This window comes from Malurus melanocephalus, unplaced genomic scaffold (assembly GCF_030028575.1).
Source record: "Malurus melanocephalus ecotype Western Australia unplaced genomic scaffold, MMel_1.1 scaffold_400, whole genome shotgun sequence".
NCBI classification, from domain to species: domain Eukaryota; kingdom Metazoa; phylum Chordata; class Aves; order Passeriformes; family Maluridae; genus Malurus; species Malurus melanocephalus.
In genome coordinates, this window is record NW_026623632.1 from 327177 (window position 1) to 354377 (window position 27201).

The window sequence follows — 27201 nt, forward strand, 5'->3', positions numbered from 1 at the left end:
ATCTCCACTCCTACTTTTTTCTTACAGATCTCTCAGACTGCTACCTGCAGTCTGACTACATTGTCTCTTAATTTAAATTAATTTATTTAATGAAATGATAATGGCTGTCATCATGTAGTCTGTAATCAAACCACATTTCTGATAAACTGCAATGAAATTAGGGATTGCAAAGAAAAAAAGTTTTTTATTATCTAACCTACAGATCAAAACTACGTTTGTAGGATCAAATGCCACAAGCAAAGCAATCTCTACCAGATGTCTTTGGACATTCAGCTGAAGTACAAAATTTACATCTGCCTTATCCTGCAGGAATTATCTTGCTTTATGACACACAGACAACAAACCACTTTCAACTTGACCTAAATATTACTAATGACCTGTTTTAAGGTCATGACAATTATGACAAGCATACCTTGGTCTTACTTGTTAGTTTCAGACTGACTAAATTTTACTTTATTAGGACAGACTTTGACCTTGGTRTCAAGTTTTCCTTTGTTCCTTTCCTTGCTTATTCTAATTTAGTATACAAAAAGCCTTTGTGAGTTTTACTGAAAAGCCCAAAGAATACTCAGGTTTATGTTTCAAACAGGCATTACAAGATACACTGTACATGTAAAAGCAAATCTTGCAAAAAGAGTATAGTTGACCTAAACTTTCTAAAACAAAGAGGGAATGACCATTTAATTACTAACTACTACTGGCAGACAAGCATTATTCCTATTTCCTTTTCTACACAGCTGCTGGCAAACTAGTACAACCTAAAATACAGTTTCTTCAGCTACAGAAAAGATTACTGGTAGTACTGTTTTCCTGCCTTCTAGTGTTTAATTTGGATAGGGCAGTTCGTTAACTACTGCCTAACAGTAAAGCAAATAAGAGGGTATACATTATATAAGTATTTAAAACAAACACCTCCATCAAAGCTTTTCCTTTTTTTTTCTTTTTTTGAAAGGTATTATGCCATTCCAAGGGGTGAATAACTACACTTTTAACTTTYAGCTTTTAACATTAATACTTAGTTTATCTAGAGCATTTTAAGAAAGAAAAACAAAGTAATCATCCTTCTTGTATCAGAATGTCCTTGTTCTGATAATTCAAGCATGTTACCATCATCCTTAACATTGTAGAGGCTAAGTGTGTACCTACCACTAAAACTAAGCTTGTGGGTTTGTTATTTTTGTTAAAAAAAAAGTTGATTAACACCTGTACTTTGGCTACAAAAATCTTGCAGCACATCTATTAGAAATCAGTGTTGAAGAAAGTAAGATTAATTTCTCAAACTTCTGGTATTACTGAATWATCTTTACCAATTCAGGCTTTAACATACCTTGCTTTATTTTTTAAGAGATTTTTTGGTGGTTCAKATCTCTCCTCCCACCTGCTGCTGTCCTGCCCTCAATTTAACTTAAATGATGTACATGTGATTGAAACACTCACTCTTGCCMCATTACATACCCAGAAAGGCAAGCCCACATAGAGAAATCAGAGAGGCAGTTCTAACAACMTGTAGAAGGAATTGCTAAAAAAGCAGCGAGATTGATACTGCCACCAATTTAACTGAAGTGTTCTGCTGATGACTAAGCTATCAAAGCACTTGAAACTCACTGTATTCTTTATATGCATATGTATTTCTTAGGCTACTAATGAAGAGTGACAATTTCACTGCTGAAGTGAAATTCTTGCTGCACTCTTGCCAGGTGGAGTAAGAACCCAGGTTTATTATTGATAAGTGTGATTCCCATGAACTAACACACAATCAGCATTTTGCATAACTTTGTATTTACACTATGACTGGATAACTATCCTTAAATACAATTCTTATAAAAAGGCAACACAGAAGTAGTAATCAGTTTATAAAAAATGCTGCTCCAAGATTTCAGGTGTGCAGAGCTGTAASTTTACTTCAGAATAAAACACAGACATAGGGGAGAATCAAAACTTGAGAGTTGTACTTGACCATATATTTGGACAAAGCAGAATTACACTGCATATAACAAACAGTAAAATTTCTTAAAAGTTGTTACAAATATTTTACTTTCTAACTGTACGATCATTAACATAGTTTACTATATCATGATTTTTTTCTAAAGGCTTAAAACAAAAACAATCTCTCTAAACTACTTTCCAACAGTAAAATTTAAGTAAAATGCTTACATTCATTTGACAACAAAAAAACATATTAAAAATGTTGTGTGGGTGGTGCAAGAGCTGCTCTTTCAGCTACAACTTTCTTCCAGGTTACTCCTGTGAAAAAAAGAAAACAGTCTTGTTGTAAACTGTTAACAACCAAACTCCAAAACCTTTTAAAGTGATCCCTGCATGCATCCAATTACTTGATATACRGCAAGATGAACTGGCTAATCTGCAAGTCACTGAACAATTTACCTTTTCCTCTTTGCGTCTGTCTTTATCTTCATTATTCTCAATTGTTTCTTCTTCATCTTCCACAATCCCATCCCCTTGATACTTGTCATGTGTCCACTTCGGACTGCTACCGGACTTTTTGAAGTTAAAACGCCCTCTGCCACGCTGGAAAGTACCACGGCCTCTTCCTCTTTTGGCCCAATAATCCACCCCATCGTCTCTGTCATCATGCTACAAGAAAACCAGACAAAGAGTAAGGTTAGACACCTCTTACATGTACCCTTAATGTAAGTACTCTAAAACAAATGTACAAAACAAATAAGCCATTAAGAAATCCTCTTCAAATCATAATTATGAGATATATTTTTAAAATGCATGATGCTGTAACTAAAACCACACAATAAAATTGCTTTAAAAGCCTTTATTTGCTGTGRGTCTACTCAAATGTTAGTAACAAATCACTTGTCTGTAACTTACCCTCAGCCAGAATTAAGAATTACTAGTTTTGAGGGGAAAAAAAATGTTACTTTAAAAGAAGAAGCTCTAGGAAAGTGCTAGGATTTTTAAAAATTATTTTTACTTCAGCACAGTGTTTTTGTAGTTCATACAAAAAGGTAACTTATCTTTCACCTGCACAACAYAGGCCAAATTAAGTTTTAAACTGTTTAAATCTGACATTAACAAATAATACTTGAGTTTCTCTGGTTAATAAACCTAAACCTTACTGGTTTGCTACAACCTTAGTCTGTACTACAGCCTAAGTAAGTTCTGACAATCACTCCACACACAGCACAAAATCTATAGACCATTATTCAATATAAAAGAAGTTTATATTTAGAACAGTGAGGTACACTTGCTTCAACATCTGKTTTTTTTACTTGTGATTTGGAAAGAAATCTAAACACATATCACACCCATATAATGTAGCTTAATTACACAGAAGTTGTTGAAGGGTAAAAAAATACTGAAAGTATTTTTAAAACTTCAAGTTAATAGACACAATTAATTATTTTAGTATCATGACTAGATTATCACATCTCTTTAAAGATCAGAAAAGTTTAGATATGTGTAGGGAGAGAGAACTCCTTACACAAATATCCAAATTGTGATTGCATTATTTTTTAGTTACCCATTAACRTATTTGTGACAGGCTATAATGCTACCGGTGAAGGTCTAATCTTCACTATTTATCACTTTTCAATGATAAAACAGTATCTTTCAAAGTTTGCATTGTTAAGGAAATAAATGGAGCAGAGGCCATACATTCAGTGTACTACACTACTTAAAATGGTTACATCAACAGTCCTCCTTTCATAATCCAGATGGGAAAAGGCATCAAAACTATGGTTGTTTTCCTATGACTATCACAGGACTCAGCTAAAAGCAGAAAACTGCTCATAACAGAGTCTATGTACATCCAAATACTGTCAGCTTTTCCTGATCTTCCACTTTTGCAGACTTCCAGACCAATCTATGACAAATGTCAAATGTCATACATTCATAAATCCAGGAAAACACAGCACAAGTCTTTTTGGTTTAAAGTTGGGTTTTAATACATTTTGTCTGAGCCTGCTTTCTTCCCCACTCCCTGATAAAGTTTTGGATACAAATTCCACATCAGGCCTCAGTTACTGTCAGCCTGCTGCAGAAAGATGCAAGACAAACAGAACCAATAACTACATCCACCCTGATACTCTCACARTTACTGAAGTCCCTGTCCATACATGCATGCTACTTCTACACTCGTAGAAAGTTTGCAAAAACAAAAGCATGCATAAGATATTGAGTTCTCCACACCCACCAAGAAGTATTTCTTGCTTTTTGGGGTATATTCAGGATCCCATTCCTCTTCCTTCGGTCTCTTCTGAAAAGTAGTATTTGAGTTGCTGGGACCAGTATTTGTTCCAGCAAAGACTCCTCTGGCTCTTCCTCTGCCCCTAATTCGAAACTGATTAACCAAGATGTCATTTAATCCATTTACATAACACCACAAAGTAGAGTTCAAGTTCTCTATTACTGAAAATACTCTTTCTGTGCTTAATTACAATGTCTGCAAGTGTAAAACCATTTTCAAATTCACATACTACCTTAAGTAAAATATTCACGCATTCATTTTGAAATAATGGTTCTATTAAACTTAATTGAAACACATTTCAGTTCTTGGCATATGTTCACCCACAACCACTGAAAAGAAATTTGACTGCTAGTAAACCAGTGTGTTGGAACAAAACGTCCCACGAAGCTTCTGAAGCTGTTCACAGACAAAAAACCAACAAGAAAACTAGACTGAAATAGGGACAAAACTGTCAGGGGGAAAAAARTGGTCAATTATGGAGTCAATTTTATCAGTTATGAAAAGGTGATTCTAGAGTACATACTACCAGTGTATTTTTCAAAGAAGTATATCCTCTGTGTGTTACTAGTACTAGTTTTTGACTGAGATTCAAAAATGTACTTTAGGCCAAATTACATTTCAAATGAGTATATTCTTCACTAAGAAAAAAATCAGTAGTACATACTGTGCAGAGTAGCGATACKTAAAGTGAAAGAGTGTCAAATTATTCTTTTTAATTACTTACTGCTATTTCAAAATGTTAGGCTAGAAAGTCGCAGCAAAAAAGCACCCTTATCTCAGAATACAATGAGTAGTAATGTATACAGTTCTCTCAGCATGAAAATACTTAGCTTGTAGAAAACATTAAGTGAGTTTACATCCTCCATTCAAGAGGAGAAGAAAGGTTAATTTGGAAAGGTAAGACTGCTAAAAACTGCAGTTACTACAGAATACAATTTTAATAAATAACGTACTTAAAAATACAGAACTGCATCTTCAGAGTAATAGTACCAAAACATGACTGGAAACTAATTTAATCTGTCAAAATAAGCACATTTCATAAACAAAAAATGTGTAACTAACTCGAAAGGTAAGTCTTATGTATACTTAGTTCCCCAAAGCTCCAAAACTTCGAATGCAGAATGTATGCCAGACAGATTTAAAATTACTCTGAAATCAAACAGACTGAAAAATAATCTGTAGATGGCTCATAAAATTTATCCAATGCTCTGCAGGGAAAAAAAAATGCTTGKAGAGTAATTTGGAAAGTGAGAGACTAACTGCACAAGGGAGGAAATACGACATGCTTCATTTCCAACAGCTTTACCAAATTATGGCACAACAAAYAGTATTCTGGGGGGAAGGGGGCAGGGTGAAGATAAAATTATGAAAGGATTAAAAAAGAGAAAAAAAATAAAGGTATCAACATTTCTTGGTATTTGGTCCTGTGATCAGATTCCCTTTAAGAAAAACATCTACAATTTTCCTCATCATTTTATTCATGCTTCCCCTTACTAGATTATCTTTAAAGTAAAGACCTACGGGTCATAAAATCTACTGTGGTGTTATCTTTATGGGCTTACTCATTACAAAAATAACACCACAAAAAAGTRTATTTTCTACATAAAACTCACTTTAAACAGTGCTGCTATACACAGAATTCTTTTAGATATGGACACCAATGAGATTGTCATTGAAAAATTCTACTTATCCTTGTATCTGTGTTCATATTTCAGAACTATTCATGATGCTTAGGTATGAGAAGCCTAGAATTCAACAGAACCATGTATCAGACAGAATTAGAGAAAAAACCATTGCTGATTTAACCTTAGTTTGCTGGATAGGGAGATGTTAAGTTCTCCAAGGCTTCCTGATAAGAGAGGGATTCACAACCAAAGCATTTTATTTTCTCTAAAAGCAAAGCAGTAACCACTGGAATTGCAGCCATTATTAGCCTGCATTTACATATTCCTATGCTATCTARTCTGTATTTTTCAATACTATCCAAGATGTATCTCTAAAGAGGAGACCTGAGTCAGAAGGTTGGCCTATTCAGATTCACCTGCTCAGACACTTTGTTCCAAAAGCCTGTGTGTGACCATGTATGCTGTTAGGGAACATTAACCTGTTATCACTGCATAGACATAACTAGCAGTCACTAGCAACTAAATGAGTAGAAATCTATGAAATTCCCATTTCATATCTASTTCAATTGTATGTAAAGTATCATCTCTTTCACAATACATACAATCTGGTTTTATAAAACAGGAAGGCTTGAACCMATCACGAGTTTTCTCCCACTAAATCTCCTTGAGAGAAGACGGAGTTTTAAGCTGTCTTTTGTTTAACTTCTGTTTTGTTTGTGCCATTAGCTTACACAGCCAGAAATTGTGCTGACAGTCATATTTGATGCCTACACCATCCAAGGATTTATATACTCATGCTACGTAGTTCCACAGCATAACTATATAAAAAAAATATAAGAAGAAAGGAGGAAATGATGCACTTTTAGTGTTAAAAATTTAGAATTTTGGATCTTCCTCTCAGCAGCCACATTTTAGATGGAAGATTCAAACCTCAAGTGTTGACATGTCACATGCAATTCAGACATTCATGTGTAATTCCAAATGTATTTTATGCATTAATACAAAASATTCAATGTACATTTATATTAAATACTGCATTTTAGCATTATTTGGTCTTAATTACGTTAAGAAATTATTGTTGAAGTATGAAATTATTCCTACTTATTATGTAAAACAGTTTTTCACCACCTACACAGAACTTCCACTTTTTTGTGTGTTTCACTGTGGTTTGCAAGTCTGTTTTSCTATGTTGCTGAGGGGTGGGTATGCAGTGTCTATTTGTGGGTTGGGCTTTTTCTTTTGGTTTGGGTTGTATGATGTTTTTAAGTGCTTCTTATCTTTTTCTAGGCCTCCTTTATTGATTCCTAGTTTTTTTCCTAAAGCTTCTACATTTCCCAGTTACATTAACATGAAATCTGAAAGTTTAAGATTTTTCTGACAACTATAATGGTCAATATGTCACTTTCCAAATCACAATGCTTAAAGATATTCTACAATTTTATGCTCAGTGACTAGTCCAAGCCAAAGAAACACAAAAATCGCAAGTATACCACCTTCTCAATACAGTTTTTTCAAGGTTGACATATATTTTAATTATCTGCTATTCTCCATTTAACAAGTTGCAGGCATTACACACAAAGGARGGCAAAACTAAACCCAAAGTGAGAGGGAAAAACAGAAGCTGCAGGGAGCTAAAAGATAACAGGACCCAAGATTTAAAATTTACAGAACACTAAATTTTTAGATCCTGTTAGAAACAGCATTATTACAGAAGAGCAAGGAATAATCAAGAAATCCTTTTTCCCAGCCTTATGCTATGATCTCTATCATTTAACTATCATTGGGGAGTGGTGGCAAAAAAAGAGATTCAACATTKAAGGTTCATTACTTCACATACAGAAACCTCATCCAGCCTAACATGAATCACTGCAACACTCCCTCATTTTCTTTGCTACAGTATTACCATTGGTGAAGTGTTCATAACTTGGAGCAAGAGTGAGAGAAAAACTTACAAAGGTGCCTCTTGGCCTGTTGACTCCTGCAAAACCAGAGTATTCTTTCTGTTCATGATGGGTTTTGAACTCTTCRTCTCTTTCTTTCTTGCAATCCTTTTCTTCTCGAGAACTGGATGAGGAAGAAGATGGGGAGGAAGATGGGGAGGACCGAGCACGGTCTTGATCTCTTTTYTGTTTACTGAAAAATAAAAAAATATACTATGTGCTATTTTAAAAGTACTAGATAGGCTGTAATATGCTAATACTAAACCAGGTCTCTCTATACTTTATGAAAAACTAACCCCCTTCTGGTTATAAAGTCACACATTACATATCTGAGATATTAAGGCGAAGTATATTTCCACTTTCCAGCCTCCTCTGACACATTTAAGTGCACTAAATGCATATTATTGCTGGTGAGTTGGAAAGCAGCAGTCTGCAAACTGTAAAATACAGATTTTGTAGATATCATGAAGAGATTCTGTTACTTTTAAGGTCTGCCTTTTTTCTGAGGCAGGAAAACAGAAGTTAAAGGGAAAAAGCCCTCAAGGTAAAGTTTTACAATAACTTGACACAGTTCAGTTTGCACACTGTTGAGAGGTATGGTAAGGGCTTCCCTACAAAGATGGTTGCAGGGAAATTAGCCAGTGGAAGAAAATGTGGATACCAAAGTTCAAAGTAAATGGGAAACAGGAAGCGTAAGTAAAAACTCATTTTATATACAGTAAAAAGCAGGGAAAAAATGTCTACAGTAAAACTTTTAATAACCCCATAGTGGTATTAATTTGACCCAATTTACAAGATTTTAACATTCTATTCAAAGAAAGGTCATACCTGAAGTGACTCTTACCACTTCTACACAGTATCCACTGAGATATGATAACTTTTTTTTTCTTAAAACAGCCCACTGGCTTTGGATAAAAATTTTAAAATTCCCCTTCTCACCCATGTTAAAACCTAAGTATCAGTAAAATTCTCATACTCTGGGTGTTATGAGTTGAAAAAGTGCGGAATCAAGCATAACGAACCAAAGTTCTTACACAAACTGTTTATAGAAATGTACTGCATTGAAGTCCAACCTCCTGATGTAGCCTGGATAATAGGACAGATTAATTTGTCATTTTTTTTTTCAGTGTTAGCTTGCTATTCCAAAGTTTTTGTCCTCATCCACCATAAGCCGTGTAAAAGACAGATAATACATATTTGCTGTAAAACAAATAATTTTAATTGTTTAAAATTAAATGTTCCATTATACATTGAAAATTGAAAGCAATTAAGCTTACAATTAAAAAAGGCTAATTAGAAGCTAAAATCCTCTATTAGGGACTTCAAATACTTACCTGTCATCTTTGTAAGATTTGTAATCCTTGTAATCTTTTGGAGTTTTCTCCTGCTTTCTTGACCCACTGGATTCCCTGGAACCCTTTGAGTCTCCTCGCTCTTTACTTCGTTCTTTTCTACGTCGGTCAATGTCATGCCGAAGATCAGCAGAATCACACCTTAATTTTTTATCTCCCTGTAAAAAAATTTATATTTTGGAACAAAATATTGAAGCAAAACAAGAGAATCTCAGTGAAAAAGCAAGTTGTGCATTAATTTTTAAAAAAAGATAGGATTGACCTTTTTTTCAACAAACTTCAGCACACAAATTGACTTCGCCCTTCACATGCAATGACTACGTCTAATGAAAGAACAGCTAAGAACGTCAGTTTCAAACAAGCATTCCCATCCAACCAACTGGTATCTAGTTTTTGGTAATACAGTCCATAACACATGGTTTGGGGTGATAATTAAGTACTTGTATCTTCTGGTGAATTGTTTTTAAACAGAGCACAAGCACGTTTGCACTTCAACCACACGACTCACTGACCATCTTGGTACTTCCCTCTGCCCCAACACCTATTCAGTGTCCTTGGGCAGCTTAGTGGTCAAGAAACAAGCAAGAAGAAAGGAAGCCTGGAAGAAGACTTGACCTTACATACCATGTTATTAATATCGCAAAATCATGCTACATAAACCAGCTTCTTGGTAACATGTTCTACTCAAAGGGAAAACAACTCTAAATGCAAGTACTCCAGGTACAATAAATACAAACCTTCTCAAAATTTTTATACAGAAAACAGAGATGAAGTTGAGACTTAAAGGGAGACAGTAAGTTTAGTAGCACAGATAGGACATTGACTTAGAACCTACTTTTTGACTTTCTTCTTTAAAGACTCTCTCTTCACCTGCTAAACGGGTATGCTTCCTCAGGGTACTTGGAGAGATGTCAATCCTCCTAAGTGTAAAATAAAAGCAGTGTCTCGCCATACATGTACATGACTATTAACAGACTTAGACATTTCATTTCAACAGAAAACTGACAAACRAGGCATTTTTTACAGCAGAATAAACTTTTTGCATTACTAAACCTCACCGTAATAATACAGAAGCAGACTAAAAATTAAAAACTAAGGTTCTGTTCTGTGTAAAGTACRCTAAAAATACAAATACTGAAAATAKGTAGACTGATGTTTCACATTTTAAGTACAGTTTGAAAGATAGAAATGYTTAATGATTTATTTCAAAAAGATGGATGTATGTAGCCAGCTGAAAGCCCACCCCCTCCAAGAAATCATCAGCACTATGATCGTTTGCTGTAAAGTCAAAAATACTTAACAGTTAAGAAAACTTGTAAAGTTGGATACTGTATCCTCACATGCAACACAAATATAGTACACTGCATCATAAAACTAGAGCACATAGTCAGACACTACATCTGCATGCCTACCTTCTTACCTTTTAGATTCTCAGATTTTTCAAAAAACTGCTGTAAATTAACACACACAAAAACTAAAGTAGTATGAGATGGAACATTTCACACTGAAGAAGAAAGATGCATGTACAGGGCTTCTTTTCATCTTCAAGACATATGCCCCTCAATATTTGAGCACTGCATGTGAGAAAAGTAAATATATCCCAAATGAGATACAGAGGTAGAGAAGACATCTGTCACAAAACCACAGATGAAGCCAGACTTGACTCAGATGAGTTCTCTTTTACAGAAGGTTTTTTCTTGTATTTTGCAATTATACAAATTACCTCATACAGATTCGAAAAAGTATTTTGCGTTCTCAAAAGAAATACTAGAAGACATTATTTGAAACAGAAAGCATCTGCATATGCAGTTAACATATACCTATGTATTTCTGGGCTCTTTTGMCGGGTGCAGTGTTCTTCAGTAGCTTTTTGATATGCAGTGAATCTCTCATTTAGGGTCATTCCAGCTGACTTGAAGTATTGCTCTGTTGGTTAYAATAGAAAAAACACTGTTTCATTAGCTTAATTCAACTGACATGAATTTTACTCCTGACAGAAAGGCAAGTAGCAGGCAAAACCACAGTATTTTTGAAATAAATTTATCGGGACAAGCAAATTTGGTGTTTTCCCTATTTTWACACACTCTGTAACCCAAAGTAACAGCGCACAGCATCACTGCAAGTCTACTATGCCATGACTGTACTACATCTAATTCAAGCATCATTTACTGATTGGACTTGCTAATTTTCAATTACATTTTCCTCAAATGATAGAGAAAGAGCTATTTCTGAAACAGTTATTTTACACTTTGACCACAAGAGAAAGTGAAATTACTTTTGTATTATGATTACTTGCTGTAAGTATATTTTACCATTCATCTCATCCTTAAGAATTAGTGAAAACAATTAACGTATGCTTCATTAACTACATGAATGACCTGACAAGTCTTTTTTTTAAAAGGAATACAGTTTCTGATTGGAAGTTGTGATGATAAACGATACAATTAAAACACCTATGCATAAATAAATTCATTTAAGCATCTGGCATCTTGGCAAACTTGACAGCTTTTCTGACAAATATTCTCCTTCCTTCAGAGACAGTTAAACTAGCCACAGCAAAACTCAGTTTTTAAACCAGCTCAACAAATGTGTTTAAATGTAATATAGAAATACATAAAGTCATGAGCTATGAAATGTTACATATGAAGCAAGCTATCTGCTTAACAGGTCAACATACATCTGTATCAACTTACCGCCCGGCATCCAGCATTTGTCTCATAACCAACCATTAAAACTTGAAACGGCCACTACAAGGGTAGTGCCTCAATCATAATTCCATCAAACACAGGAATTTGAGCTAGCAACTCTGTTTTTATGCCATTTTTGCCAGGAAGACAGAAGGTTCAACTTTGCCTGTTTGGCATCTGTATCTTTCAACAGCTATTTTACTTTTGTAACATGGATTTTGCCATTTCAAAACACATTCCAGGACCTAGTTACAATGAAAAAGAAAACATCACTGGGCATTTTCAGCTCTACATTAATCAAGAGCTGTTCAGACTGGTCGCATCACACCAATAATGAACATAACTTCAGTTTGTCAAAAAAGTTACAAAAWCTCTGATCACAGATCACAGTAAATCTGAAACTTAAAGAGATGCTCTACTTTCAAAAACAACTCTAACTGTACACATTCTAGTAACTTGACCAGACAGGCTGTTAAATTTACCAGACAGTCAACATACAAAATTTTACAGAAAAAGTGTATTGTCTGATCAACATGTCCGAGTTCTAGAAGTATTATTTTCACCTACAGTTACATATATACTACATAAGCAAAAACTTAAGAAGCTCTCACTGGATTGAGTCTTACATTTCTTTACATATCAATAAACAGATATCTTCACAAGTCATTACACACTAAACAGTTATTCCCGCATTTTTTTTAATCTAATACATTATTATAATCCCTTATTGTTGACTAGTACTTCATAAGTAATTCAATATGAAGGAAMTAATTTGGCTTTAGTAATCTGAATTATGCCAACAAAGTGAGATTTTTAACTGAACTTTAGCATCTATTTCTAACACACAAATCTCAGCAATTTTAGAAGCTAACACGTCTTAAAAACAACACTTACAGGCAGATTCGTSGAGACTGGTACCCAATTAAGCATTTCCATATWCCCCCTTTAGTACAATGATATGGCAAATTACTTTCACCAGCTTCGTATTATCTCAGCCACATTTAACACAACAGTCCAGTGAAATAAAGCAAATGCTATAGAAAAAAAGCATTTAAAGAACACTCCAGACGTGCCCAGGGGATTTTAGGAATTACCTATTTTCCCATCAAAAAACTTCAGTGGTTATATGACCTAAGTGAAGTATATCTATTTTGATGTCTAGGTTTGGGTTTCAGTGGTTTTGGGGAGGACTTTCATTGTGCTTGGTGCATTGAAGGTTTTTCTTGGTGTTTATAGCTACTAATGTTATATTAGAAAATAATTCATGTATAACTCATTTAATGGAGGTTTAATTAGCCACTGCCAAGCTTCTATAAGGGAAACTCTTGAAAATATTCTCATATAAGAATAAAACTAATTATCACTGTGAACCTGACTACCATTTAAAATACAATTTTTCTTAAATCTGAAAAAAACCCTTTCAATAAGAATCTGGAAATGACCTCTAGGGTCCGAAAGGAATGCCRCTGTACCTACAGTCAAAAGACATCTGTCAACCCACACTGCAACATTTAATATAGAATTGCATGTCAATTAAAATGAAATTAGAAAAATTGACCGGTGCAGTCTGTTTAAACTACACTGCAAAAATTCCAACTTTCTATGCTACCCAGGCTCAAAAATTTATGCAAAAACACAGAATGACTATGGCTATTATACTTTACACTGCTTGTGGATTTTTTGCCTTAATTGCTGTGGCTATTTTTTGTCTAGTTATTTTCAAGCATACCTCAGAAGGAAGAAAGTCTGGCTAAATCAACATTAGAAGAGGCCTGATATCTTCCTGTACTACAAAAAGCCAATAGGTTTAAATGAAGTTGTCAGACATGTGTCCAGAACAATAAACTAAATACATACCTTTGACATGGTGAACCAAGGACACAATGTGCTGAATAAATGACTCTGATGTGCTTTTGCTGGCCTGTGGCAACTTAATGTGGTCAAAGATGGATCGGAACTCTTGCTCCTTCTTGACGGAATGGACAAGTGTGCTAGCAAGCAGCCTGTCTTTAGTCAAGGAAGCAGGTCTAAAATGCATCAACAACAAGAGACACACAAAAAGAAACCACTAGTTTAAATAAATATGAACGACACTGCAGGCAGGTGGAGAACCACACTGTACAGTGGAATAATTTACCTATTGGAATCATCAAGAGGTACTGGCGCCATTTTGAGTTTAACTTCAGGACGATGGGAGTCACTGGCTATCATTTTGATCCTAAGTGGGCTCTCCTCTCTGAAGGTAGATTTTTCTCTCGCATCCAGATTCTTGTGTAGAGGAGGACTGTAATCAAAGAGTTCTTTGAGCTTTTCAGACTTTACCTGCTCAGGTGACTGAGTTTCTTTCTTCATCATTAGTCTCTCAGAACTCTTGTCTTCTTCCTTGTGYTTATCTTTTGTTGCACTAGGCCTTTCCACTACATAGCCAGTCTCTTTAAGCTTATAACTTTTCTCATCTCTAAATCCATCGCTCTCTCTATTGCCCTTGATTGATACTTTAGATTTGTATTTGGTTCCTTCCTCCTCAGCATTCCGGTGAGATGCAGTAGGAAAATTTTTACCCTGATCTGCCAGGACAGACTTTCTGAACTGTCTGTAATCCTCTGTCTCCTCTGTGTCCTCCCCTTCAGAGTCATTAAACTTTTCTTTCCCAGTCTCTTTATCAACGAAAAAATCTAAAGTTTCCTGTTCCTCCCATTCCCTTTCTCCCTCTGTCCTCCCTTTTTCTGATCCTCTCTCCTTCTGGGCCTCCTTCTCCCTGGTATTACCCCTATCAAGCAGGTATACTCTAGACTCTTCATCTGTGTACCTGTGGATAGCAAAGAAGAGACTGGTAACTCTGGATTGCATTCATTCCAGTTCACTCGCATTCCTCTTTYGTGTCAATCCCACACCAAGAAGAAGATGAAAATACATTCCTCCAAGCAATTAACTTTAGCATGCAATGCTTGGCACACCATTAACACTGTAGCCACTGTCACTTATGCATTACTGGAGACATTGGAAGAATGTAATGCTTTTCTGTAGAATGCCTAGAAATCTGCTTGCTTATTTTGTTTTCCTAATCAGTACCCAGTTTCACATTCTCTTACACTAGTAATTTTTTCCATTACATTCACATGAAGTTTGAAAATTCAGACCACAATTCATTTTTGCACTGCTTTTACTGAAAAGGTTGAACTAGTACCATAGAGAAAAATAAATTATTTTCAAGATCCAGCACATTACTAAGATAAATCCACAATCTGGCACAGGCTTAGTGCATTCACCAMATTGTGTATAAGGAGGGAAGCTTYAGAAGGCAGCACTCTCCTAAACACAGAAACACACTAATTATTTCAGCCACTGCCTTATCTGYATGCTATGCTCACACAAGTTCTAATATCACCAACTCCAACACATCTAATCCAAAAGMAATTTTGATCTCCTAAGCAGTATTTTTGAGCTCCTAAGCAGTAGTTTTTTTTTACACAACAAATCACTGACTGGACAAATTAATTTAAAATGCTGCAATCAAGCACAGSAGTATGTTATACACAATATAGCAGTCACAGCTTTTCTCTCGAACTCGTTTTATAAGAAGTCCACTGAAGTACTAGTCACATTAGAAAGGAACAGCCTAATGCCAGTAAGATTTTTATAACTTTCAAAAATTACTACTATAGCAAATACTTTAAGAACAAATCGAAGAATTTTACATTCATTGGAAAACATACGCTGAACTTCARTCAACAGAATTAAAATCCAGGAATACCAAGACCTACCCTCTTTGGTAAGCAATGCAATTCAAGATACCAAAGTTGTCATACTGCACCACACAATTACCAATTGATGCTGTTTATGTCAACATAAAGAAATTATTGCACGTCAGCATTTTTAGGCTTCCAGAATATTTGCATTTCAAACTACACAAAGCATTAAAACTTTGAAATACCTGCACAAAGTTCACTATCAAGCCAGCAAGTCTGATGCACTGTTAAGATTTTTCTAAGCAATAAAAAATTTAGTACAAAAAAACAAACCATAGAGGAAAAGCATAAACCAATTCTTCCTCAAGGATATATGTCCCTATCTTTACTAGCCAACAGTCAAGACCTTGAAGCATCTTGGCAGAAAAAKGCATATGTATCCCTTAATTTCAATTCCAATCAGACTAGTATTACTAGTATTACATTATGCATTTTCCAAGATACAGAAATGATCTTGACAGAACTCCTCAAGAGACACCATTTTTCAGAGGCAACGTTAGGCTTATAATTYAGTTCTTACCTTTTCATAAACTTTCCACCTTTTGCAGTTTCCTGTTCGCCACCCTCAGGATAAAATGACCGCACTCGAGCCTCCTCACGGGGGGCACTCTGTGATGGGATTGTCTTTGCAGGGCTTCTCCTCGAAGGGATATGATGCAATGGGCTATTCTGAGAAGGACTATAGCGGCTAGAGCCATTTCCAAGAGAACCGGAGCCAGATCTCTCAGGGCTATGCTGAATGGAATGGGAATGTTGAGGTGTGTCCTTTGCTGAGTGGGCTGTGCTAAGCAGAGGGGCATCAGAGCAAGATGAACTCTGACTAGGTGGGGTGGCAATAGAAGGACTATGGGGTGACCTTGGACTGTTATCATATGCTGAAAGGCCAGGCCAAATGTCGCCAGAAGCTGCTGATGATTTGTTAAAATCGTCAAGAGACTCTGATGGGTCATGTTCGAATGTATCTTTCTGTTCATCTTGTGATTTATTTTTCAAGGGACTATCTTGCAAAGGAGCCCCTTCAGTTTTCTTTGCCTGCTTTTCCAGAGACGCACGTCTTTTGGAAGAGACAGGTGATTTGCTGTATGGGGATGAAGAACGAGATGAAGAGGACCTCGGGGACCTGGAAGATCTGTAAGATCGACGAGACCTGCTCCGGGACCTCTGGGAAGACACAGACCTTCGTTTTGGACTTCTGGAACGTGAACGGCCACGCCTAGGGCTTCTGGAGTGTCTTCGGTTCCAGACAGGCCTATAACCTCCACGATGGTATCTACCACCTCCTCCTTGATAATACCCTCTACCTCTTCCTCTGTAACCATAGGGACGTCTCATTCCTCTATTATTTCTGTAATCTCTGCGATAATCTCTAGAATAAACCCGATCTCTGCTGCGAGATCGTGAATATGTCCTTGACCGAGACCTAGAACTAAAATTAAAAAGCAAACATTAACATTTAGTAACTCGGGGGGGGGAAAAAAAGTGCCTTGACACTAAATGCCAGATGGCTAGATTCTCAAATGCAGTCAGAATGGTAAAGGATGCAGACTCATGGTCTTAAAGTAACTTCTGCCATCTCTCTTCATTTATTATTTCTGTTATATATTAATTACAATAAACATGTCTATASAGCTAAGGACTGTGAAACCTGGCATCACATGACTAAGACACTACAGMCTCAGTGGCTTCCCTGGCCATCTTATTAGAAATTATCACCACTTTCGAGCATGGCATTCAGTTTGTCATCCACCACAGTTTACAGCTTGGAACAAGAGTGTTCCCCAGTTTAATATGCCAGCCCATGGATAGCAGCAGCTGAGGCAGTAAACATTCAATTGACCCACTTTTTTACGGCAGATGGTAATGTTCACTAGTAAGTAAGATGAGGAAAAGGCTGAAGGCAACTGAGAAGACAAGAAGACACAGCAAAGCTTATCTACTGAAGCTTTATGTTACTTGAGATGTGAAAAGCTTAATGAGAAATACAGAACAAATTACAGAGAAAGAAACTGGATAAAGAACGTGTCATGTAAAGGGGAAGGGAAGAACCAAAAGGACCAGAAATCATAAAGAACCATTAGCATTCTCAAGTTACCTTGAAATACAAGAAAAGGGAAAAAAAAAMCAAACAAAATAACAGAATTATATTCAAAGCATGGTTTATCTAATGCCTAAAATGAAATAAGATCCTATGCACACTTCTGCCCCAGCATCAGGCAAGTAAAGAACATTTTCCAGACAAAATCTAGTATACCAAATCCCTTTCCATGCAGTAAGACCTCAACTTACCTGTATCTCTTTTTTCTTGAATGTGATCTGGATCTTGACCGAGAGCTAGACTGAGATCTGGACTTTGATCTTGAAGAATGTGATCTAGAATTAGAGCGACCCATTTCTGCCAGTAGATCTATTCCTTCCCAAAAGGAAAAGCAATGAGAGGGAAAAAAAAGGGAAGGAACTATTTAGAGTCCATGTAAATGATACATACGAACAAAATTTGCATATACTAAAATGACAATATTAGAAAGTAGTATAGCATTTACTAAACAAAAGAGCTTTGGAGATAACAGAAGTATATTTATTAGTAAATTAAAAGCTCAACCACATTTTAAAGAATTTAACGTTGCTGCAGTGCACACACCTTCCCTGAAAAGATAAGGTATAACAGTAAAAGCTTTTTCCAGATTCAACTGCACACAGATCCTGTAGGAGAGATGAAGCAGCAGAAAATGAAACATTTCTGCAAATTAAGGCAAGAATAATGTAACTCTGGACATCTTAATATATTGTAACAAAATTCTTGCTATTGTAGTTCCCCTGCATTTCCAATGCACTACTCCTTCGCTGGGAGGGGTTTAMAGTCCTGTACAATGTACATTTCACATGAATAAAACCCGGAAGTATTTGRTCCAGCAGCTTTTAGTTTGACCCATAGGTATTATATCTCTTAACCACATGTACTAAAGCTAATAACTCTGATCTGAATTTCCACTGGTCAAGATGCCCATTTCTGCATCTTTTTAGGTTAACTTTGCTTTTTAATCTACATGTAAAATGCATGGCCAACTTGAAGATTTTAACCATAAGTTAAACAATATGGCTTTGCAACAAGATTCAACATGCTTCAGCACATATTAAACTATGGAAACCACAACTGATTATAAATTAATGAGAACCAAAAGAAAGTAATTACTAATAAACTATCATTTCTTCTTATGTACAGTCATAATAGATAATTAATTAGTGCTAACCATAAAAAAATACACACCTTTTCCTTTTCTTTTCGGATCAGTGGCTAAAAATCCCCAATTTAATTAATAAAAACTTTGACCCATTACCATTCTCTTTTGAAACTGCCCAGCTTTAAAAAAAAAAAAAAAGTGTCACATTAGACAACCTGAATACAAATTATGAACAAATAACTACACATTTTCAGGCCTTTGAATGCTCAATAATCATTGTTTAATAGCAATTAAAACAGAAATGGGAAAAACAAAAATATTTACCTTTTGTATTGCAAAACAGGCTTTAAAGCCCAAAATTACTGCATCAAAAATGCAAGCTCAACAACAAGCACTTTCTGTCACAAGGTACTTTATACAGTCTTTCTCGTTACCTGGGTGGTTTTTCAATTATGTAAAGACAAAAACAACATTAGAGTTTAAATTAAAGGTAAAAAAGTTAGCGACTTTAGACACACCTAAGAGAACCCAGAAGAGAAATGCAAACCAACTTTTCCCCTATCAACTGGCTCCTTCTATCCCACATGACTATCCCCACAAGAGTTCACATGGCCTCAAAAATGCAACCTCATCTAACCTAACTAACCTAGCAAAAATTGAACCTAAACTAGCCTTCCATGTAACTCAGAAAAAACTATTTACCTTGGTGAAGAAGAGTATGTTGAATGCTTTTTTTTACTGGCTCCTTCCACTAAAAAGCAAATTTGCAGATCCTATACTCAGAAGATGCCTTCTAACTCACTGAGTTCAACTAAACTTACMGAAAATGGCTTGTAATCTCTTAGGATCAATACTCACAGGCAACATAAATTTACACCTTACAAACTGTTTAAGACATGCCTATTTTCCAAAAGTGACAGAAAACAAAACTTSGTAGGTTTTTTCCTGTTATATGTAATTATCAAACCAAACATCAGATGCACAATGTTTAYAATATAACCCAATCTCAGCTTTAAATTATTTGCATTGTATGCATGATAAGTACAGTTGATCTTTACAAGACATAGTTTTATATATTGTGGCTTATTGCAAGCATAAACTTTAGGAAAGCAAAAGATTTAAATTTCAATAGCAGAGTTCAGTCAGAACATTTAAAAAACAATTAAGCTAAACTTACTCAAGCTGTTGATGTCAATGAAGCAATTATTTCAAAACGCTCTATTTGTGCTTTCAGCAATACTGATCCCTATAGAACAAAAAGTGAGACTGTCAAAGACATGGACATCTACTAAAGGGCAGAACGCTTTTGCTTAAATGGATTCAAACATTAATCTTTTTATCATTAAAAGACAACACATAAGAAATAGCAAATTTCTCTTGGACTCAATGATAATGCACACTAAGATTGGAGCAGCTCAAAAGCTAGCCACTGCCAAGAGGCAAATCCTATTCCCTTTCCATCACATGACCACTCTTCCATCAGCCCTGGGAACAGGGATGCCTAACACATTATCCTCACCCTCACAGCAGCCCTGACAGCCTTCAGGTCCTCCAGTGACCAGATCTTGATACCTGGAAACCACTTTCATATAACTTGGTCATCAAAGTGGCTTAATGAAGGGCCAAACTGAGCTGGACTATGGTGCAAAATGAAAGCATGTAGCCAGAAAGAGGGAGGCAAAAAGGTCAGTGGCTAACCGTTAGACCAGTTTGAGCTCCAGCACACTGCCCTGCACTTCACTAGAGCGATCTTACTAGAAAAAAAAATGGGATGAGAACTTAGTACAACAGTGAAAGCCTTAAGGTTTCTCTTGCAATATATACAGAAGGGTTATTCTAGCATAGCTTCTTGTTTAAAACACACATAATTTCACCTGAAGAGCAAACATCTTCAAAAAAACCTGACTCTTTTTAGTTATGCAGAAACAAAGCATAATTGTAAAATCAAAACCAGTATAAAATGTATGAATTTTTCACTGCTTTCAGTTTTTCATTACCTCAAAGCCTTAAGACTATGTATATTTGTAGTCTGACTCAACATTAAGCACACTTTTCAATTCCACTCAAGCAACAAAACAGGATTTTAACCCAGTTCACTACAGACTAGATATCCAGAAATTATGCAGTTCAACAATTTAATTAATTAAATCCAAAGGCATAAGACATTGACTGCTTCTAAAGGACACTTTCACACTTGTTCCATAGATGTTTTTTTCATCTAAAAGAAGAAATGTGTGTTCACAAGCATTTGTGTTCATAAACACTGCTTTCAAAAGTCCACTTACCATTCACTAGCAGTGACCAAGATATTTCCAATTTCTACAAAATATATGCTTTACAAAGATTAAGTTTTTACTTCTCATCATCAGCAAGCATGAGTCTCTGAAGGAGCACAGTAGTGTATCGGACCATTTCAGATTTTGTCTAGACAAAAGGCGAGATGGTATTAGCCAGTAAAGGGTAACGCAGGCATTCAGAAGTCTAACACAGAAAAAGCAATACAAACTTCAAGTTCAGGCTGAGATTTTAAACGAATACTTATATAATCTATATTTCTAACTTAAAACTGGTGTTAGCTGAAATCCAAAATCCTAATTTAGACAGCTCTTTAGATCCTGGGGTATAGAACAAGATAGGTACCTCACTTTTAAAACCTCAGAAGACAAGATCTTAAAACTACCATAACTCAAACTCTGGTAGTAAGTTCTGCAGTTTTAGCAATTTTTTCTAGCAACTGGCAAGGGTGAAAAGTAGCCACGCTTCTTTGTTTTTAAACAAGACACTGGCTATACCACATTCAACCCTAGCAGCTAAAACATACTTGCTACCTTTTCCCTGTTTTTCTAAGAGTATGGATATACCATTTTTTTAAAAATAAGAATTTTGAACAGAAAACCTTAACTACCGAATAAAAAACACTTAACTATTTGCAGCTTTTGTTTCCATTTAATTGTAATAAGAAAAACCTTGACACACAAGACCCACTTATCCAAACAATGCTCATACTTAGGAACAGAAGTTAAAAGACTACATAGCTGGGTTTTTTTTTTTTTGCTCTGTGTAAACATTCTCAACAGTATGCAAGAATTTAAAWTTTTATTAACCTTTATTAAATCTCATTTAGAAAATAACTGTGGTAGTAATAAGAATATGTAGGGAAACAGCCCATCTGTAACAGTAAGCTCCTACATGCAGCACACTTGCACAGAAAAAATACACATTCCTCAGAGCACCACAGTTACAACAAAGTAGTAGCACAGTAGTGGTCCACAGCAGCAAATGAAATCACCCACAGCCTCTCACTGCTCACTGGCAGTCTGCAGTGGCTACACCTGCTCAAGCAGGGACACAAGGGGTAAAGGGCAGTGAAAAGGAGGTCCTAAGCACCATTTGTGGCTCTCTCAGAAGAGACCCAAACTTGGTCAAAGGTGTCAACAACAGCGTGGCACAAGGTGTCATCACTAACACCCAGCATCTTTAAGAGAGGACCATGATTGCCAGGAACACGGTCTATGCCWGAAACACCAGAGCTCTAATCCACACACTACTCTTCCACTCAAGCTTCTTTTCCMCTTGCTTTCCACCCCAAATAACTGAAAGGAGATGCCTGGCTGTCAACCATTTCACTGCCATGTTACAAAAATCTGGATTTTACAAAGGGAACTGCTGCAGCTCCACAGAATAAGGTGGCTGGCTCTGCTAGTTTAAAGCAACAGTCCCATCTCTCCCATCCTGTGTTTCCTCACATTCCTGATGATCTCCCTTATGCCAGTCTAAGTATTTCTGCACCCACACACTGGATGACTTTCAAAACAATTTTTTTTTTTAATATGGTTCGTTACACAGCCCACAAACACTTKGGCCAACACAGGGAAATTGAAATAGCAGCCAGGCAGGACTGCTTCTTTTGGCACTACCACAAACTTAAAGCSTCCCTGAAACCAGCTTGGCATAGCCTTCAGAAGCAACAAACTTGGTGGTATTTAAGCTTTTTAACAGTCCTTGCAAGCAGCTTAAAAAAAAGAAAGAAAGAAAAACCCCACAAAAAAAAGCCCCAAAAAACCAAATACAACAAAAACCCACTAAAATAACACACATTAAGTCAAAATAAACAAAACCAAACACACCCAAACAAGCAAGATGTAACAGAGAAACCACAACTTTTGTTGAAAACTATCTAGTCCACCACATGGCAGTTATTAAATCACATTCAGGAAAATTTCTTAATTAAAAAAACAACAGGATCTTTGRATATCTTCAGTCAGTCTTGCCAGCAAGTGTGACCATCAAGCAAAAGCAAGATACACAACAGAATCAGGCTTATCCCACCACAAGAAACATAATAAGGAGGAAGTGAGTGACACTGTCAMCATTTGCTATGTTCAATAAAAAAATTAAAATGTTGAGGAACATGGTATCCAATTCCTTTTTTAAGAGTCTTCACAACAACACCGATGTTGGGAGTTTCTCAAAGCACAGAGACTAGATAAACACCTCTCTTACACTATTTTACAAGTTATATATCACATATAAGTTTAAGATGTTTTAGAACAATTATACCCACTTACACTAGCAAAACACTTCCTCTTCTTAGCTCCATTATTTTAGCTATCCTTCTCATTTATGCTTATTTGGTAGTCTGTGTTTCTCTTGCTTAAACATTACTTGAGAGCTGTCAGGCAGATTTCAATCTAAACCTTGTTCAAGYAATTCACAAGCTGTTGCCAAAATGCGTTTTCATTCAGAGATTCAGGCTTCAAACGACAGGAGGATTATACAACCATGACAACACAAAGGGGGATAGGACAGTCTTCGAGAAATTCCATAGAATTTGTAATTTTCTCGTAACACACCCACTGATATAAAGTCAGTCTTAATGAGACAGCAGTGTAAGTCATCTATTCAGTGCTTGCACATCCGCTGTGCTTTCTTATCCACTCTCTACCACTCCCCTCCCTTTTTTTTAACAACTGTAGCAATGGCACATCACACATAAGAATAAAACACATTTCACAATTACTGTAAACCCATGCTACTTGGATCGAGACTTGGATTCTTACAAATACTAAAATTCCATGGCAAATTTTCCAAACTATTTTGGAATGTACAAACAAGAGCTGGGAAGCCTTATTTTCCCCATTTCATATGCTGAAAAGATAATGGAAATAGTAAAACGTACAAAGGCTTCCCCCCCCCATTCATTAGTATCTATATAAAAAACAACACATAATGTTTGTCAAGTAAGTAAAAAACCGGCATCCTAGTAACAGCAAAATCACCTCTGCAAAACCATCATATGATTGTTAGCTGTCTTTTATGTAATACTATTGGCAAACAAAACCATGTTTCTCCTCTAACTAAAAAACACTGAAACGTAAGTGACAGTTTCTAAGAAATGTCCATGCACAAAAAGGAATTAGCATACTTTTGGGCACATACTGGTTTGGACCGCCTTTGTTATTTTTGTGTGTGTGTTTTAAACACTGCATTTTCAYAGCCCCTTACACTGTGGTTTCCACAATCCCTGCAATATACTACACGAATTGTTGCTGCAGAAAAGGCACTTTTCCCGCCTTCATTTGTTCCATGACTGACACTCTCAGAGGTGCTTGGTGGGCTGCAGCAGTGATCCATACGTAAACTACTCTGGACAAAAGCTGACTTTTCAGGCACATCACCTCCCAGATCCCATTTACCACAAAGCTGCACGAGGCCAGTGCCAGCACAATGAACAAGCCAGCGACACGCTTTTTTCGAATACCTTTGGAAAAAACGCTCACGCAGAGCACTTTCCTCAGGAGCTTCCTTCACCTATCTCCACTGCCTGTAAACAACCTCAAATGTTCTCTGGCATTCCATAAACCCCTACACCACTGTCTCTCCCTGACAACCAGCCTGAATATAATCCATCCAAGTGCCTGCACCCTAGCTCTAAACAGCTCCCTGCTGTTTTTTTCTAGACTCCTATGACCAGGCCAAGTTTTCTGCATCCTTAGTAGGAACAAGCCCTTCTTCACGGTACATGCCTCCTTCCCCCACGATTCTGTCAGCCACGGCCTTCACCTGAGAAGCTGCTCCACACAGGCTGGCCCACTAAAGCCTTGCTCAGGAGAGGCACTCCCGCTCCAAGCACCGATATATGTAACACACTGAACCTCGTCCAGCCATTCAGCACAGCCTGTCACTCAACATCAGAAGCGACCAGGGRGAGGATGCAAGTCCTGCTCTCACAAGCTGCATGTTTGGAGCACAACTCAGTGCTAGAACCCCGTTCTCATTTTCCCCACTTTTGTCCAAAACAACGTGATTATCAGAGAGGAGGACAAGGAGGAGGGAGGAGAAAGACAACAGCTAGACAACATTTTCCTGCAACTCCACGCTGTTTAACCAATCCCTCCCACACCAAGAACAACTATTCTAAGTGGCATTTTTATACATTTGCATTGCTCACGCAGTGACTACTTGCAGCGTTAAGAGCACCTTTGTTTTGCATGCCCTCGGGTCTTTCTGTAGTAAAATTTAATTGCTGCTGAAAGGGCAAAACTTTGATCTCCGAGATAAACAACTGATGGGCTGTACTGACTTCGTAAAGGATCGCCATGTCATACAAAAGAAAGAACATGATTTTCATAGAGTAAAGGCGAAAAGCAGAGAGTTTACAAAGCAAAGGGGAAATAACGGGAACGATCCTGCAATGGTTGCATAGTACAGTATGATCAACACTGGGAACACAGYAGTCCCTTTCAACAAGGGGCATTAAGCCCACTGCGGCCCCACACGGGGTTYTGTGGGCATCTGCAATCAGGGCAGGAAAGGCGCAGGGAGATGTGGGGTACTTCAGGCACAAGCGCCTGAACCACAGCCATGCCCGAAGGGACGTTCCTCCAACCACCGTAAAGGCTATGCCAATACCGGGAAGCATCCTTTCTCTCCAGCACCGTTTCCCGCTTCAGTGTCACACCCACAAGYATAACGGGGAAATTTAACATTCCCGCAAACAGCGTTGTACAGCCACATCCCCTCAGGCCTTCCTGCCTCCCACGGGGACGCCCAAAAGGCCGCACACCCGGGCGGAAGCCCAAAGGGGCCAGCCGGCCGCCCATTCCCCACACACCCCCACACCCCCATCGTGCCAGGATTCCAGGAGCCGCGGAACACTTCCAAGGCACCTCCGCTGCCACCTCCCGCCGCCCCTTCCCTTCTACCTTCACTCCTCGGGGCGCCGTCCAGGCGCAGGGAGGAGCGACACCGGCTCGGTCCGGCTCCCGCGGGAAGCGGTGTCCCGCGTCAGAGCGGTGGCGGTGACGGCGACCGCCCGTTCCCGGCCCGTTCCCGTCAGCTGGCGCGGGATAATCGGGATAATCGGGATAATGGCTGCGGAGCGCCGAGGTCACGCGGCGGGAGAAGGCGGGACGGCGCGGCGCGCGAGCACCGCGCGGTTGGGGGGGGCGGGGCCGGGCTGCTCCCCCCTCAGTCTCCCCCCGCCATCTTCCCCCCAACCCGGGGCCACCGCCCCGCCAAAACTCTACGCAGTCCCTTTACCTCCGCCCCTCCCTCACCTGGCGGGCGGAACTGCCGGCGGCCCTGCTCCCTTATGGCAGCCGGGCGGCCATTTTCCGTCTCGCCAGAAACAGAGACGCGAAACCCGCGAGGAAAAGCAAAAACCACCATAGAGAGGTTGGGGGGAGGGGAGGGGGGGGCGCTGCTGCCGCCGGAGCGTCACTTCCGCTCTGGGCGGGGAAGTGCCAACCCCACGCTCACCGCCCGAGCGCCATGTTGGTTTCGGGTACCCGTCCGCGAGCAAGATGGCGGCTGGCGGGCGACCGCCCCCGTCGGGCTGTGTCCCTGTCCCACGCCCSGGGCTCCGTGTCCTGCCAGCCGCGGCCCCCGGCTCCCCCCGCATCACCGCAGCTAAAAGCTGTCGCCTCGTATAATCTCGTTCCCCAAAGAGATGCGAGTCGGAGGGCCTCCCCCGGCCGTTGCCTGGTTACCTGTGGAGCGGGGTGCGCATCCATGCACAGGAGTCGCTTGGAAGGGGCTGTGTGCGGAGCGCTTCCAGCGGCATCGGCAGCCGGTGCTGCCGCGTACCGGGAGGGAGATGGCGGTGCCGCGGCGCTTTACTGCAGCATCTTTTGCAGCAGGCGGGCGGCCGTCGCTTGGTTGCGATACAGCAGCGCCACGTTCGGGAAAGCGCGCCCGGGAGTTTATGTACCACCAAAAAGGTGCAGCCGAATCTTCCGAGTGGCTGAYGCACGAAGAGGTGTGTGTAGGCTGGCCAAGTCCTAAAATTCACAGAATCACAGAATATTTATTATGAGTTGGAAAGGAGTCCAACTCTTAGCCGTGCACAGGACACCCCAAGAATCACGCCATTTACCTGAAAGTGTTGAGGAGCAATTCAGGATGCTGGAATCTGATTTATTTTTTTTTTTTAACAGGCTACTGTCTGT

General features: G+C 38.3%; 1 protein-coding gene across 14 annotated transcripts; it reads right to left on the reverse strand.

The window, feature by feature from the left end:
• Nucleotides 1-224: 224 nt before the first annotated feature.
• BCLAF1 (BCL2 associated transcription factor 1) lies at nt 225-26854 on the reverse strand. 14 transcript variants are annotated; one of them, XM_057379291.1, is made up of 14 exons: nt 26311-26434; nt 21037-21175; nt 19928-19997; nt 17859-17982; nt 16093-16998; nt 13961-14632; nt 13681-13850; nt 10957-11062; nt 9972-10056; nt 9119-9294; nt 7797-7977; nt 4166-4312; nt 2386-2595; nt 228-2244 (listed from the first exon to the last, which is right to left on the reverse strand). In XM_057379291.1, exons 4-14 carry the CDS (start codon nt 17960-17962, stop codon nt 2239-2241), a joined length of 2763 nt encoding a protein of 920 aa, XP_057235274.1. In that variant the 5' UTR covers nt 17963-17982; nt 19928-19997; nt 21037-21175; nt 26311-26434; the 3' UTR covers nt 228-2238. The 14 variants fall into 14 exon arrangements, 13 of the variants coding, with proteins under 13 accessions (XP_057235285.1, XP_057235283.1, XP_057235274.1 ...); XM_057379290.1 differs by lacking the exon at nt 26311-26434 and adding an exon at nt 25957-26175; XM_057379296.1 differs by lacking the exons at nt 21037-21175; nt 26311-26434 and adding an exon at nt 26743-26854.
• Between the last annotated feature and the right edge of the window lie 347 nt (nt 26855-27201).